Source organism: Passer montanus, unplaced genomic scaffold (assembly GCF_014805655.1).
Source record: "Passer montanus isolate IOZ18808 unplaced genomic scaffold, ASM1480565v1 scaffold61, whole genome shotgun sequence".
Lineage (NCBI taxonomy): Eukaryota > Metazoa > Chordata > Aves > Passeriformes > Passeridae > Passer > Passer montanus.
Genome location: NW_024371149.1, coordinates 2,585,464 through 2,601,629, shown reverse-complemented (window position 1 = coordinate 2,601,629; position 16,166 = coordinate 2,585,464). Strand labels below are relative to the sequence as shown.

Below are 16,166 nucleotides of genomic sequence, written 5' to 3'. Positions count from 1 at the left end.
ACACTTCCAGGATTGTATGTACTTGCATTCCTAAGGACAGCTTGTGATGTGGGTGTGGTGGAGAGGGTAGTTTAATTCTGGGGGCAGGAAAAACTGTTGTGAGCTTTAGAACAGATAAAAGGAAACTATTACAAAATACATCAAAAGAGACTTCACAGAAATATGCCTGTCCTCATTTTAATGCCTGCAATACAGAAAAACTGGGAAAATGTTGCGCAAATGAGTTTACCATTTAATAGCTGATGAAACGACATGGTTATGCAATAATTGTTTTCAAGATGGGGATGCACAGCTAACTACATTATTCTTCTAGGACTCCGTGTGTAAACTAGTCTGTGTATCTATGCATACAAAAGCTGAACTAAATTACTTATTCAATAATTAATTTTTTTGGTTTGCTTAATCCAAAATTATTAGCTGTCAGAACAGATGTAGATATTTTCAGAGGTACTCAGCATAAACAACCAAACAAACTTGTAGAACATTTCATAGTCCTCTCTTTTCTTACTAATTCATAGGAATTTGAGGGGCTCTTTTTAGTTAAAAGTATTATTCTGCTATTTTCTTGGGGAAAGACCTGGATGAGACATTTTTTTGTGTAAATAACAAGCAAGAAATAAAAATGTACACATCTCACCCATCCCTGAAATGAAACAATTTCTTGTGTTAAAACGTGAGAGATGACTGGTCAGACAGATGTGTTGATTAAACTCCCTGTGCTCTTATTATCTTGACAGACATCAGTTCCAAGTTGACTGAGTCTGTGATACAATGGCTAAAACCAGCTCTTCTCCGTGTATGAGTTCAATGCTTTCTTTCTTACCTATTTACATGGATGTACCTTGCATGGCCTCTTCAGATTTTGTCCTCCTAACCATCAGAGAGAGAAAATCAAAATTCCCATAGTTTGCTCCAAGGTGTTCCCAGGCCCCTTCCCAAACAGTCAGGAATTGTACAACTGTGTTACCTATTCTTATGTTTGAAATTAGAATTTGTAAGCTTTATGGCTTCTTCTGTCACAGGAGAAATCCTGCCTTCCTCAGAATTGCTAGAAAACTTCTACTGATTTCAGGCTGACTAGAATTTCACATTAGGTTGTGGGCTTAGGATGTGTGCAAGTTCTAATAGCTTCAATGTATAAATGTAAATTGACACAATCCCATTAACCAGCAAACACAATTAACCATGTGGAACAGTGTTTATACAAGTTTAAGTGTTTTAGTTAGAATAAATATTTTCTCCCTTACAGAGTTAGCTTTTTTTCATAACCTGTGACCTGGTTTATACACAGCTATGATGATTCACAAGTGCCTTCTCTAATAGGGATTAAACAATACTGCTGTAACTATCAGTAGGGGTAGAGTTAAGCACTATTTTTGCTAGCTTTAATTGTACCTACATGTAGGAAATTGCACCATTTTTACTCAGTTATGTTAGAAATAGGTATATTAAAATTGTATTAAAAGTGTTAACTGGTCATTGAGGAGGTAAGACCTGCTATAACACTTTCCCAGTTTATTTAAAACAAGATGGAGGTACTGTGAGTAGCCAGTTTTCTCAGAGAATTTGTCAGTACCTGTTTTGTAGATACATCAACAACCATTTGTTTCTCAACCAAATTACACAGTTAAACTAGAAAAATCAGTTGCTGCATCTGGTCTAAATTCCTTTCTCAATCTTTTTATAAACCTATTGATGTATGAAGGATATCTGCTTATGATCAAGCATACCATTTTACCCTAACTCCATAAAAGCAGCCTGAAGACCATAATTATAAATGTGATCAGCTCTCGTCATTAAATTTTTGACACCTCTACTGAAATGTATTTAGCAGCTGATCCTTCTTAAATAAGTAAATAAAACCAAAACAGAAAACCCCTTACACTTATTTCTACTCATCTGTTTTATCTGGAACACATTCCTTGGGCCTGCTGGTGCAATATATATGTAAGGAAACTGTGATCTTGCAGAAGAAAGGGAATTGGAAGGGGAAATAGGAAAAAAAAATCTTATGAATGTTCTCAGACTCATGAGCTCAAGTATTTCATGATGGAAACTCTCTATAAGGCAACTCTTTTTCTCTTTAGAAGTTGACGAAATTAACTTAATCTTCTCGTAAAACTATGTAGGGACAAGTAAGATTTTGACTGGGTTTGTTTTGATCTCCATCAGTGAATTTCTGTGGTAGCTTGATCTAGGCAGTGGTGAGCAGGTTAGTGGGGATGGTCTTCAGTGGCTCCATATGGGGTGGGACAAAGTAACAAAAATACAGGCCAAAGAGGAGAAATACTTGCACAGCTGGCAACTCTACTACAAGAACCAGTTTTTCTTTGCTCTGTGATCAGTGCATGCAGTGGGAAACCTTGCATTTTACTAAAGCCTTGTCAGGCAAAGCTTGCCGTCACCTAACATGCCATGGTGGTTTCTACTTTCTTTGAAAAATGGTCACTCAAAGGTGCCGATTCTGTTAGCTATTTATCTAGTAACTTGGTGGCTACAGATTTGGATTTTTTCCTATTCCTCTTGAGTAGAGTAAGAGACTCAGCTCTTCTAATTACCATTCTGGGTGAAAAGGGCATGTTGCAAATGTTACCTCTTCTGTGTGGAATGTTTAAAGCTTTTTCTTGGGCGAAGAAAGTGGGTAGGAACATTATTAGATCTGAGCACTGACTGGGACACCTGAGCTCTGGGCTTTGGTAAGCACTCTACCCATTGGCTTGTTAATTCCTTCACTTTCCCTCTGGCTCAGTGCACTTTTATGTAAAGTGAAATGCCTTCAAAAGAGCAAATGGAGATTTTCCCCACATTAGACTATCCCGGTGACTGAGGAACCCTAATAAGAGGTGAGGATTGTGGGTTTGAAATCTTTTAGCTTGGGGAATTGATGCATATTCCTCCGTCTCGAGATGACTATTTCAACCAAGGAGAAAGAATGCAGCAGATGATGGTAGTAGTTGATCTTTCCTGGTAGAAAAAAATGCATCTTCACAAATAGAGTATTAAGGGTTGTGAATTGTACAAGAGGGGAGAGATTTCCCGGCAACCCTAAGATAGATTGCTGTGCTTGAGAATCTGGGCTGATGCTTACTAATTTCAGTGAAAGTAAACCATTACATTGCAGCTGCAGTTTTAGGTCTTGTGATGGCTGAAAGGGTGCTGGTAGTGGGATCAGTTTTCTTGTACAGAGTGCGAGTCCCTCACACCTGAGCTGTCTGTCCCCGTCCCAGCTGAACCGACCCTTCTGAAGCTGTGGCAGTGGATGACCTGCAGAGGTGGCCTTTTCCCAACAGGACGCTTTGCCGCGAGAAGCAGAATGCTTCTCCTGGTCGTGCCGGCAGGGTGCCGAGGTGGCTGCTCGGGCCAGGGCGCCGGGCTGCTGCTCTGCCCCTGGGCGTCCCGAGCAGCAGGAAGGCAGGGGGACGCTCCGGCCTTTCTCTCGTGCCCCATCCCGAGCGGGGAGCCCCGCGGAGGGGCCGCGGCAGGTCCGGGGGCTGGCCCGGGGCGGGGGTCCTGAGCCTGCCCTCTTCGCCCGCGGGGGTCAGGCACGGGCAGGGGGCAGCTCCATGGCTGGCTTTCCCTGTCCTTCCCCTCCTCCTCCCACTGTAAGTAATGCATCGCAAACAGCTGATGCGTTCGTCTTTGCAAAACGCCTTCGTGGCTAGCGGCTTATGTGACTAAAAAGGCTGAGGAGCCAAGGGTAGGCTACAAACACTGAACCTGTAATGCAAAGGGTACGTTCATAACAACCGCATTATGTTGTCCCACCTAAAACAGGCAGTTCTACATGTCTTCTGTGATCTGTAGCAATTATCTGCGTTTTACAAGACTCTTGCGTCACTGAAGTAGCTGGAGGTGACCCCGCAGCACCCGCCGATGGCAGGGACGCCTCCTGGTGAGGTGTGATGGAGGGAGAGGAGGCGGCTCGCTGCCCAGGGTGCCTGGGCGAGGCGTGGCACCGGGCGAGAGCGCTCCCAACACCAGCGTTAGCTTTTCACGCTTTTAACTAATGATCACGGGGCTAGCGTGACTGGTATGGGGGCTGGAAATCAGCTGCTATTAAGTCAGAAATCATTTATCAGTTTGAGGCTGGTTGGGGCCAGTTTTCTTAAGGTGATTGAAGAAAAGGGGAGAAGGGTTTGAGAAACCTGGAAGCTTGTGTACTCATTTCTAAATTGCGTTGGACTTCTAGTTACACATCGAAAATCCTTTCCTAAAAATAACTGCTGTCCACCAAGTAACGTAAAACACTCGCAGAGCGTTTCTTAGTGTTTTAGCTCTCCATCGCCCAGTAGCATTTCATGCTTCCCCCCGTTTAAAAACAATGGGGAAAGGTGCTGTTTGGATTTAGACTAATTTTTCAACAGCGATAAAGGGGCTGTTTTCTGTAACAGCGTAGATTATTAGAAATTTGTAATTTGCAGTTCGCATTTGCCATCAAAATCACAGCAGGGGTGTAAAAAAAGGGACTAGATCCTGTAGCAACCTCAGTAATTCCCGTTCGCGGGTTTGGTATGTCGATGGAAAAACTCAACGCTTTCAGAGAGAAGTTGCTTGAGTTTAATAAACAGTGACTTCAGAAAGTGCAATAAAATCAATTAATGTTGCAAAAGCATTGGCCAAAAACAAAGTGGTGAAGGGATTTATGGAAATGTAATGGATTTACAAGCATTTATCCTGCGACTTGATAAACAGCAATTGGAAGTCGAGATGGTGAAAATAATTAGTCCCGCAGCTTCAGTGAATATGGACAATTTATTATTATAATTTTATCCTTTCAGTGGTTATTCAAATTTATTTTTTAATTTTGTGAGCTGAAGCGAGGGGGGATTAATCTAAAGTTTGGTTCCCCCTTCCTCGGGGGCTCGGTTTCTTTTCGCATTTTTTCACTTCACAAAGCAAACCGTGATCTGTCATTTGCCAGGGCTTCTTCACACAGAGGGCTCGTTCTTAGGTTTTCTGCATGTATTTTAAGGACTATTATCGTTGGCCTTAGTAAATAATGTTACCCAGCGGGGGAAGGATCAGCTGTTTGTCTCCCTGTACGCCGGGGTTTTCTCTCCCTTTTGATTTTCAGATGCGTTTTCATGCAAACTTTCAAAGAGCCGCCCTTGGGAAGAGGCAGCAGGAGCATGCCCTGGCTCTTGAGCAATGCTAGCAGCGAAAACTTTTCTGCTTGCTCTCAAGACTTCGTAGCCCTATTATTACAGTAGAAAAGAGACATCCAGCATGGAGTAGAAATTACAATTTCGAGAAGTCAGGATTTATTACAGTTAAACTGTGATAAGATCCCATCTGTTATGAACACATGTAGCACCAATTGTTTTTCATACAACTGCAATTTATTTACCCTTCAGAGCGAATGAGATTACAAGCGCGATTAAAAAAAAAATCAAAAACAACAACAACAAAAAACCCCAAACCCAACCACCATGATTTTTGGTTTAGTTTTTGAGGGTTGTTTTTTTTTTTGGTCCGGCCTATCTGTTTTTATCTGGGCAGGCCGTTTGCAGTGGCACGCTGCCCTCGGGGGCTGCGGGGCGATTCCCGGTGCCCGAGCGGTGTCCGCGGCTCCGGCCGCTGCCCTGCGCTCCGCGGGGCCCGCAGCGCCGCCTGGCGCCCGGGAGCGACAGCGGCCCCGGCCCGCGCACACAAAGGGCAGCCGCTCCTCCTCGCCCTTCCTGCCCGGGAGCCGCTCCTCGCTCTTCCTCCCGGGAGCCGCTCCTCGCTCTTCCTCCCGGGAGCAGCCCCTCTTCCGCCGGGCAGCTGCGCGTAACGTGCCCGCGCGGGCCTCCGCGTAAAGCGTGCCCGCTCTGGCCCGCGCCTCAGGAGAGCAGTAACGTTTGCTATTAACTGGAACGTGAACCTGAAACGATGGAGGGGGAGGGGAGATATTTTTGTGCTTCCTTTGGTCGTGGTAGTTTGGGAACGAGGAATGTGCCTGCTCGTCTTCTTGTCCCATCCCACAGAAGTGGTTTGGATCGAGTAGCACGCGCTTCAGAAAATAAGGCAGGAAAGATGAGCCGCTCTCTCTCTCGCACACACACACACACGCGAAATCCCACACGTTTTTACCGTGATAGCCTAAGAGCGGTAATCTAATTTTGTTCTCTTTCAAACTGTTTCAAGGCATATATGTGTGTGTGTGTATATATATGTGTATATATATCCTCCAGGTTTCAGTGGGCGTCCTTCTGCTGCTCTGTTATCATTATTTCTTGCCTTGATGTGACGTTGAAGACAGATGACAGCATTGTCAGGTTGTCTTTAATTCATTTGAAGATTAAAAAAAAATACACACAGAAGGCTTCTTACACAATATTCAAAGCCTGAACGGATTCACTTCTTTTTTTTTTTTTTTCCACAGAGGGGACGTGGGGCTGGGAACGGGGGTGGGTAGTTGATGAATTTCAGACATGAAGAGAGAACAAAGTCTGTGTGCATCGCTGTGCGTGCACACATGCACAGAGCAAGCAGTCGGAGGTGAGATTTTTGCAACAGCAGCACCTGGTTGATGTTGATGGAGAAATATCCAGCATTAGGACAGTCTTTTCGCATTTATGCACAAGCTCAAATGTATAATCTGCTCAAATTTCAACCACGTCTCTGCTGCCAAAGCATTCCGCCTCCGAAGAGGTGAGAGCATACAGACTCAGGGTCCGTCTTTTTTCTTCTGACACCTCTGTACTTCATCGCAACAAAATTTTACCTTAAAAAAAGAAAAGGTAGTCTGCCCCGAATTTTTCAGGAGTGAGCTGAGAAAGAGATTTAGCAGGGATTAGACACCTCTGATCAGAACTCAGGTCTGTTCGTGAAGCAGTGCTAGCTGTGCTTCATGGTGCAGAAAGAATTAGGGGTGGTGGGGTGTCTCAACATGGCGTTACAAATGTCCAAAATTATACCCAAAAATCTATATGAGAAGGAAATTTGGTGCTGGTAGCTCCAGCGATTTTCCACTTCAGAATCGTTTCTTAAAAATAAAAAAGCCCCCCCCCCCAAAAAAAAAAAAAAAAAAAAAAAAACAAAAGAAAACACACAAAATTAAAAATAAAAAAATAACGACCACTGAAAAACCCTAAACTGTGGTCTACTGAAAGCCTGCAATGAGAGCCAACAGTATTAAAGCAGCATTGCTCTCCATCTTTTCTAAGTATGAAATAATGAAGTTTGATCAATGTTTTTACAGAATAGGAATGCACATTTACTTTTGTTGCGGAAAGTTTGGATCTTTCGGGATTCCCTTTGCCTGAGTGATTTCGACTGTGGATGTGGGCAGATCCTTACTAACCTGGGGTTAGGGAGAGGAGGGTCAGCCCCAGCCACAGCACTGCGTGTGCCTTGCTGGCTGCGCTGAGGGTGGCTCCAAAGGTGGTCAGTGGGCAGTGGGTGACTTTCCGGTCTCAGCAAATGGAGTCTCTTATCACTGAGGAAAATCTTCCTGTAATAAAGGCATCTTTGTATTTTAGTTCTAGCATACATTTTGCATTCTAAAACCAGGCAAGCATATGTATATGCATGTGTTTGGTGTGGGCTTGTGCACATAAGCCAAGATACATATGCCCATCTAGGCTCAGATATATTACAGAGACTCCTTTGCTGTCTGGTGGAGTCTGGTGTTTTATTGTTTCATAAAACTACCTTAATTACATTTCCCCATAGATAAGATAAACAGGACCCTTCTTTTCTAACAGTGGCTTATCAGAAGTATTTTGTCGAAGCGGCATCCAAAGTAAGCTTTTGAGAGTGGATGGAAACGCATTAATTTTTATTTTGGTTCTTCAGTTGCACTTAGCATCTGACAAGAGTTGATTTAAATATTACATGATTCTATCTTTAATGTTCAAAAAAGATTTGTGAGAAAGACAAAACTGTTTAATTTAAACTAATGTATGCCTGACTCTGGTCAGATTGATCACAGTTTTGGGTTTTGATGGGTTTTGCCCTTCTGTTGCTTGTCCTCTCAAGCTGGTTTTTCACTGTGAAATTATTTTAGTTCGGTGGCATGGACCAGCGGCTGCTGTCAAATCCACAACCCATCCAGTTAGTAAGAACGGGGGGGTGGGGGTGGTGAGGAATAACAAATGTAGTCCTTTTACCTAAAAACATTAATGTCCATAAGTCAGTCTCTGTTAGAAAAAAAGGCGAATTTCATAGATTAATATCAAAATCCTAGGTGGCACTTGCCAGGTCATATACTTAACAAGCCTGGAAAAGAGACCTACTTATCACCACTCTACATATAAAATAAGGTGTTTTAATTTTTCTTTAACCTCGGGGACGGTATCTGAGCAAAACAGTAATAATAGCATTAAGTGTTCATTTCACCACTTGCATCAGCAATTTTTGTGTGTAACCTTTCAGAACTGAAATCCCCAAAACCGTAGTTAGGGTTCCAGGACACAAATGCCTCCCTCGCTCTTTTTAAATCGCCCCTGCAACACCTGATGGGCGATGGGATTTGGCTAGCGAAGTCTGAGCTGCAGCTGTTCAAGATCCGTAATTGTAAAACACGCGAACAGGAGAGGAACGTGGCGGTGGTGGTGTTTTAATCGCGGCAAAACTGTAATTGTTGCTTGCACACCCAGATGGAGCCTGAAATGTAATTTTCCTCAAATTAAGAGTAGTTAAAATAGCAAAGCGGGGAAGGCAGTCTGGCCGGGCTGCAGGGGAGAGCGGGGGGCGTGCGGCATGGAGCGAGGACTGCGAGCTTGTTCTGCCTTTGTCGGGCTCGCCAGATGAATCCTCCGCCACCATCACCCCCGACGCGAGAAGCCCTTCTTTCAATTACTTTCTGTGTTTGTATCCGCTTCTTATTTTATAACTCAAGTTTACTTGGTGCAGTTAACAGCACTGCCCTCTCCTCCCTTTCTCTAACTCATCGCTTCAGAACGAGAGCTCGTTTTACATTTCCTAAAGCAGAGATACGCAGAGGTCCCTTTCCCATTTAAGGCGGGTGGGGGGGAACACATTTGGTTAAACCGCAGGCATTTCCCGTGCCGCTTTCGGACAGCGTCCCCCCAGAGCCGCAGCGCGGCCCAGCACCGGCCTCCCCGCGTGTGTCCCGGCCCCCGCCGCGGGCCCGGCCCGCAGAGCCGTGCCGGGACGGCCGGGCGGCCGCCGCAGCTTCAGCAGCTTGCTGCTTTTCTCGCCTTTGCACATTAACGCTAACTTCCACTAATTATCTGGAGTAAATGTATTAGACTAATTAGCATCTGGGCACCACGGGAAACTCTGAACAGTAATTATATTGCGGGGGGAATCCAGAACGAGGGAGAAAACCCAGTGATTTGTCAAGCCAAGTCGCCGCTCGCAACTTTGCCCCCCGCCAGTGCGTCGCGCCGGGGCCGGGGCGGGAGGAGCGGGGCCGAGCGAGGGGCAGCAGGTACTCGGCTCCGCCCGAGCGCTGCTGCGAGCGCCTGGCGGAGCGCGGGCAAAGCCCTTCGCTGGCACTGCTTCCGCGGCCTTGGCTAGCGCTTTTCCGACTATCTCGGCGGCAAGGGTTCGTCCCGCAGTTTCGGTGGCTGCTCGGGCCGCTCGGTCGCAGCCCCGCTCCTACCTGAACGCAGGACGGCGAGCCGGAGCTGGGCGGCGGCCCTTGGGCGCTAGGAGGAGAGCCGGGCTGGGAGGCAGAGACGCGGTGCAGGCAGGGGCAGCCCCTCTCGGGATCACGTCAAGTTTGGCACTGCACTTCAGTAAAGAGCAAACTCGGCCCAAATAACGGATGGCTTCTTTTTTTTCCCCCGTCCCTTCCTTTTTAAAAGAAAATGAGTTTTCAGAGCTGTCCGATTTTTTTTTTACGTGACGATCTTTTGTGCTGCGGTGCGAACTGAAGAGAGAAATTGAAAATAACTGGATGAGCTCAAACAGCGCTTCCCTAATTACTTCTGAACTTCTCATTTAGAAAGAGATGAATAGGTATGCATTACATTGTTAAAAAAAAAAAGAGCTTTCGGATAATCATCTTACACTTTTACAAAACAGTCCTGCCTTCCCCGTTTCTTTCTAAAGAAAGAATGGAGTCTTCTAGTTGAAAACTAGTTTTAAAAGCCAGATATTTCACAGTAAAAGCAGTTAAAATATAAGTTTACTTTCTTTAAAGAGAGGGAAAGAGATTTAAGCGATTCTCAGTTTTTCTATTTCGTGCCAGAAAATTCTACTGACGAGGAAAAAAACCAACTGTGTCTGATTATTTTTTAAGAGAGCCCTGGGGTTACAATAAAAAAAAACTTTGTTTTTTTTTTTTTTTAATTTTTAATTAAAATTGAATAAACGCTTAAGGAGAAATTAGCAGTCACCTCCATCCAAGACCTACTCGGGTTTTATAACAGAATCAAAGCGTATTTAAAAAAAAAAGTAAAACCTTTTAATACATCAAATATACGGAATTTTAATCTTTAAAGCGATACATTGTCTATTTTAGTACATGACGTAAACCTTACTTAACCCTTTTTACAGGGTGGACTTAAAAATTAAAAATAGTTAAGTGTTCCTTTTAAAGAACAAAATAAGGCAAATGAGGTTTTTGGAATAGAATTGTTTTTGTTTTTTCTTCCAGAATACATACAAAAAAATACCAATTCTCTTTCAAGGGTATACACCTTAAAAATAATTGCAATTTGAAATTATAACTGACAAATTGCGAGTTGTTTTTAGTAACAAACATGCATGTAAATTTTTTGTTTCAATGAGACATTAAATAAGAACGTACAATACAATCATAGCAATTTTAAAGTAACATTAAAGAGAAGACCTCTATCTTTTTATTTATATTCTACAATGGGTGTTCCACTTTTACCTATTGAGCTCAGTTTAGTAATGCACTTTATGATTCGTTGTCCCGCTTGAAGCTAACATAAATAAATACAGTGCTCATGGATCCAGTCCTCAAATGAACACTATTTTATAAAAAGTCAGATTTTTTTTTTCTTTCTAACTTTTATAAAGTTTCGCAGGGCTTCCTTCCCTTACCGCTAGACTTTGTGTGGTGTGTCAAAGCCCCGCTGCCTGCACTCACTGGTAGCCCAGGGCCGAGGCTGTGGTGAGTCTCTGCCCATAGAGTGCGTAAGGGGAGTAGTAGGGTCCGGTGGCAGCGGGCACGGGCACGGGGGCCCCGGGGGTGGGCAGGGGGCTCTTGGAGTAGGGGTGGTAGCGGCTGCCGAGTCCCAGCGCGTGGTGCGGGCTGCGCAAGGCCAGCGTGCCCGGGCTGCCCGGGGCGCCCGTCGTGGGGATGTGCATGTGGCACGCCATGGCCGCAGCCGCTGCGCTGGCCAGCGACGAGGAGCTGGGGTAGCTGGACAGGAGTTTATCGGTGCCCGGGAAGGCAGTATGGGTCCGCAAGTGGCTAAGCAGCTCCTCCGAGGTGGCAAAGCGCTTGTCGCAGGGTCCGTTGGCCGACACCCAGTTGCAGATGTGTGGCTGGGGGTCGTTGGGGAGCATGAAGCCGTAGGGGTACAAAGGGTGGCCGGCTAGCGAAGGCGGCGTGGCGCCGGTCAGCGAGGAGTGGACGCTGTGCAAAGGGTGGGTGGGGTAGACGAGGGGGTATCCGGACTTGAGGGCTTGGTCGTGGGCGCAGGAGGCTCCGGCGGCGCCTGCCAGGTGGCTGGCGCAGTGGTAGCTCAGGCAGTACGGGTCTCGGCACAGGCTCGCCGTCATCACCGACGGCGGCGACGCGCCCGCCAGCGGGCTCGACCCCGCCGGCTTGCTGCAGCCCAGGCTGCTGGCGGCGGCCAGCTGGGCCCCCACCAGGCTGGAGGATTTGGTGGGGTCCAGAGCCACTCCGTGCGGCAGGAACTGTGGCGGGTAGCCGGCGTAGGCTCCAGCCAGCGTCCCCGGGTAGCTCATGCCCGCCGGGGGCAAGGGGAAAACGGTCTGGCCCGGCTTGTAAGGGGAGACGGGGGCCACGAGGCCGGAGCCCAGAACGGAGGTGGAGGAGGTGGCGGTGGTGCTGCTGCAGGAGGAGGCGGAGTCCGATGCGATGGGCTTGGAGCCCGGCGTGCTCTCCTGGTGCTGGTTGACCTCCACGTTAATCCCGGCACAGCTCACGCTAATCCGGCTGTGGCTGATGCTGGTGGTGCCCGGGCCTCCCTCCGAGCCGGAGCTGCCGCTCTTTCCGCAGCCCTCCGAGTCCTTCTTGTCCTCCCCGCCTTTGCCCTCGGCCGGCAGCAGCCCGGGCGAGCAGGCGGAGGCGCTGGAGTTGGGGCTGCCTGTCCTTGGGGTGAACGGCTGGCAGGTGGCGCTCGGCACCCGGAATCCCGACTTCTCCCCGGCCGCGACCCCCGCCGCGGGGGCGCCCGCGCAGCCCGCCGCCCCCGGCTCCTTCTTCTCCGCGCCCGGCTTGGAGTACGGCTTGAAGCTCGATTTGTCCTCCACGCCGATGTCGCTGAGCTTCAAGGGGCCCGACTTGGAGTCCTTGTCGCCTCCGGAGCCATTGGAGGTGACCGAGGAGAGTTTGGAGGAAGGGGACGGGTCCGGCTTCCCTATCTGCGAGCAAGTTTGTGCCAAAAGGGCCAGGGGGCTCTTCTTTGCATCCAGCTGCGGAAATCAGAAGAACACACAAAGAAAGAGATTTAATCGGGGTCTGAGGAACCCCCATTGCTTACATAGGACTCTTGTCCCGTAGGTTTCTGCAGAGTACAGCCTGGAAGTAACGAACAGTTTGTGCGCATTCATCAACTTGACAGCCCCCTCCCTTGAATGCACCATTTTCCATAAAGCCTTTAAAAAGGGCTGGGGATTTTCGTATCCCTGCGAGCTCGCTGCGGCCGCCTTCAATGCCCCCCGCCTCCCCGGCAGCGGCCCGGGCAGCGCGGAGCTCGGCGTCGCTCGGGCCGCGCTGGCCCGCAAAGCCGCCCGTGAACTATAGCGACTGCAGCAGCATTTCTGCACCCTGACTGCTGGCACTATTTATAAACAGAGCCCGAGCTAGCCGGCGAGCAGGGCTCCCCGGGAGAAGAGTGTCCTCGCTCCGCGGAGACCTTAATGAAATCATTCATTCCCACGGACACACCCTTCCCACCACCAGCTCTGTTTCTAGTTTCGGTCCCGCAAACAGCGAGCTAGGCAGAGGGGGACCAGCAACCCCGACAGAGCAGAAAGGGACCAACAGGCGCCCCGAAGTACAGATCCGTGTCGGTACTTGAAAGGAATCGGTCGGCGAGCCGAAATAGTTATCCTGCCGCACCCACGTTTGAGCCTGTCGCTCTCCGCGTCCCGTCCCGTGTGTGTCCCCCCCACCCCAACACGCTCCCTGCAGAAGCAAGGCTGTTTGGCGCTCGGAGCGCTGCTTATTTGCGTGGCCGGATCGTGACCCCAGCGTGGATCGGTTCCTTCCACCCACCCCTCCTCTCAAAAAGGAAAAAAATATAATCTAAAAATCTCAAAATAGCAAAAAGAAAATATTAATTTACACAGGAACTAGACATTACCCCAGTAAACACGGAAACAATACCCAGGAGCGGCTCCTCGCACTAACTCGAGATCAAAAAAAGCCCCTGTCCCGGTAAAAATGCATTTCAAAGCGCAGGAAAGTGCCGAGGGCGGCTGGCGGAGCCGCCATGCAGAGCCAGCGCCCGGGCAGGGACGAGAGAAAGCGACGGGGGCCGGCTCCTTACCTCGATGGGGCTGACGGGCGTGGAGGGTAAAGGCTGCAGGTATTCAGGGTGTAAAATGTGTCCAGTCCGCGCCGTGAGCATTTTCAAGACTTTGATGGGAAGGCGGTTGGCTTGGCGTAGCGGGTCCGAGGGGGGGACGGCGTGGAAGCAGGGCTTGGCGGCGGCGCTGCTGCCGTTATTCCCAGCGTGCCCGTTCGGCCCGGCGAGGTCGGCGGCGCTGCGGCTGCGGCGGGGGCTGCCTCCGGGCTCGCTGAGGCTGCTGCTGCGCTTACTACTTCTTATAGCAGAAAGCGAGGGCGATGTGATCATGACCCAAAACCTCGCATGAAAACTGGGGCAAGTGGCGCCGCTCGCACTCGGAAACGCTCGCTCGCTTTCTGCGGGCGAGAAAGGAAAAAAGCCACACGCCCCCCGAGCAGAAAAACAAACATACAATGTCCCGTGGCTCTCTCTGGCGGGGAGGGCGTGGGTGGGGAGGGGGAGGGAAAGGGGGAGCCGGCCGGAGAGAAAGAGGAGGAAAAAAAGCCGAGTAATCCTTGGGCTGTGCTGGGGGCGGGGGTGGGGGCTGCGAGCGTGTGCCGCGGTCCCCCTCGGCCGCTCTCAGCTCCCCCGGCTGGCGCGGCGCGGAGCGCTCGCCTCCGCCGCTCAGCTGTGATGCGAGCCGCTGCCCATCCAGCCCGGGATCTGGCAAAGAAACTCACTTCAAAAGCAGCTGAATTAGTCTGAGATTAAAGCCTTTGCCGCCTTCCAATCAAATGGGACCCCGAGGTGATTGGAGGGTCAAGGGGATGTGACGTTCCCTTTTCTGGGCTTTTTTTTTTCTCCGTTTTTAATGGTCTCTCGCTCTTTTTTTTTTCCCTTCCCTTTCTCGTCCGCCTTCCCTCTCCCCTCCCCTCCTTCCTTGTTTTCGCTCCTCGGATGGGATGGGCGTTAATTCTGTGTTTCACATCACGCGCTGCGAACGTTTTTCTTCCTCCGCAGCCAGCGCGGATGGCGCGGCAGCGGCGGGGCGGCCGCAGCCGCGGAAGGGCGCGGGGCGCTTTTCCCGCCCCTCCCGCCTGACAGCGCGGGGGAGGCCCGGACGAGAACCTGCAGAGCGCCGGCCTGCACGTCGCCGGCGGCAGCGGGCGGGAGCCGGGGCGCTGCGGCGCGCTTGCGGCGGCGCGGGGAGCGCGGCGGGATTGGGGGAGGTCGTCACACGCGGGGCTGTCACGCACAGCCCGCCGCCGCCTTTCGGGACTCTCCGCCCCGCCGTCAATTGTCAGTGCTCCCCAACCGCAATCAATCAGTTATTTGTCAGCCCCTGTCAATCCGCCCTTGATTTATGTCAGCTTTTGTTGCTGATTACAAGCCTGGTGTGACTTGAAGGGGGAAGGAGAGAGAGAGGGAGAGGGAGGAAGAAGGAAAGAAAACAGAGGGAGAGACGGGTTCCTCGGGAGAAAAAGCCTTTTAATTTACGGAATAAATCCTTGGAGTAAACTGGATTTGTTTGCCAGCAACCAGTAGCCCTCCCCAGCCCCTCACTGCCCGGTCGGGGAGGGCTGCTGGACTCCTCTTCCCCTTCCCTCTTCGTCCTGTTCGAAAGTGTCCTTCGTCCCTGCGCCCGCCGGGCTGAACCGGCCCCCGGCAGCGGGGGCCTGGGGAGGCGGCCCCTCGCCCTAACGAGAGTACTGCTTCGCCATTTATGCGTTGGATTTCTACCTAGGCTGTGTTGAGAGCCTTCGGGTACGCACACGGTGTCCGTCCGGGCACTACATTCCCCCTGCTTTGTGTCTGTGCGCTCCCGAAGGGTACCGAGTCCTCTGCCCTCAACCCCGTTTTTACCGGTGCCGGCGGATGCCCCGAGCGGAATCCGCAGCCCTTCAAGTCGCTGGGTTGCCTTTTTCTTTTCTCTTTGTACTTTGCTTCCCACTATCCCCCCACCTCCTCATCCCATAACATTTTTTCACAGGCAAAATGTGTTAATCAATCTTTTACTTTTGTTTCCGGATCTGACATGGTGGCCCACACAATCTACAACATTAACAAAAAGGTCACTTAGAGATAAAACACGTTTGACAAGTGAAGAACAAGGCAAGTGCTTTAGGGGTCGCGTCCAATTCCTGACCTGGACTCCAACCAGAACAGGCGCTGATCCTGGAAGGGTTGGACGAGAGGAAGGACTTTCACTTTCTCACGTTTAGATTTGCTGAACCCAGTCCTTTTTCTTCCCTTGAAACACCGATCTGCCCCAGTCCCTAAACAGATGTGTCAGATAGTCTTTAATGACCTGCTCTTCTTACGAGGTATATGTAAGGCAGGTTTTCCTCGGTATCCCCCCCTTCCCCCGCCAAGAGGTACCCTTTAAATCTTGCAGCGCAGTAAGTATATCTGCTGTATTTTATTTAAACCACTTTACTCTTTTACTACAGTGTATAGAGTAGGAAAAATACACGGAACTCCTCTAGCTTTAATACAGATGAGATTAATTTTAACAAACTTTTAAATTTCTATATTTTCTCCGAAAGATAAGGTTTATTGGCACAACTTCTCAGTGGAGAATCATAAATGTACTTTCAT

General features: G+C 49.2%; 2 protein-coding genes across 2 annotated transcripts; both read right to left on the bottom strand.

The window, feature by feature from the left end:
- Positions 1 to 5,379: 5,379 nt before the first annotated feature.
- Positions 5,380 to 9,899, bottom strand: LOC120510972. Its single transcript, XM_039727499.1, has 2 exons — positions 9,554 to 9,899; positions 5,380 to 5,863 (listed from the first exon to the last, which is right to left on the bottom strand). The coding sequence occupies exons 1-2, from the start codon at positions 9,892 to 9,894 to the stop codon at positions 5,488 to 5,490; spliced, it is 717 nt and encodes a 238-aa protein (XP_039583433.1). The 5' UTR covers positions 9,895 to 9,899; the 3' UTR covers positions 5,380 to 5,487.
- Positions 9,900 to 10,364: 465 nt separating this feature from the next.
- ZNF503 (zinc finger protein 503) lies at positions 10,365 to 14,439 on the bottom strand. The gene is made up of 2 exons (XM_039727498.1): positions 13,608 to 14,439; positions 10,365 to 12,528 (listed from the first exon to the last, which is right to left on the bottom strand). Exons 1-2 carry the CDS (start codon positions 13,914 to 13,916, stop codon positions 11,008 to 11,010), a joined length of 1,830 nt encoding a protein of 609 aa, XP_039583432.1. The 5' UTR covers positions 13,917 to 14,439; the 3' UTR covers positions 10,365 to 11,007.
- Between the last annotated feature and the right edge of the window lie 1,727 nt (positions 14,440 to 16,166).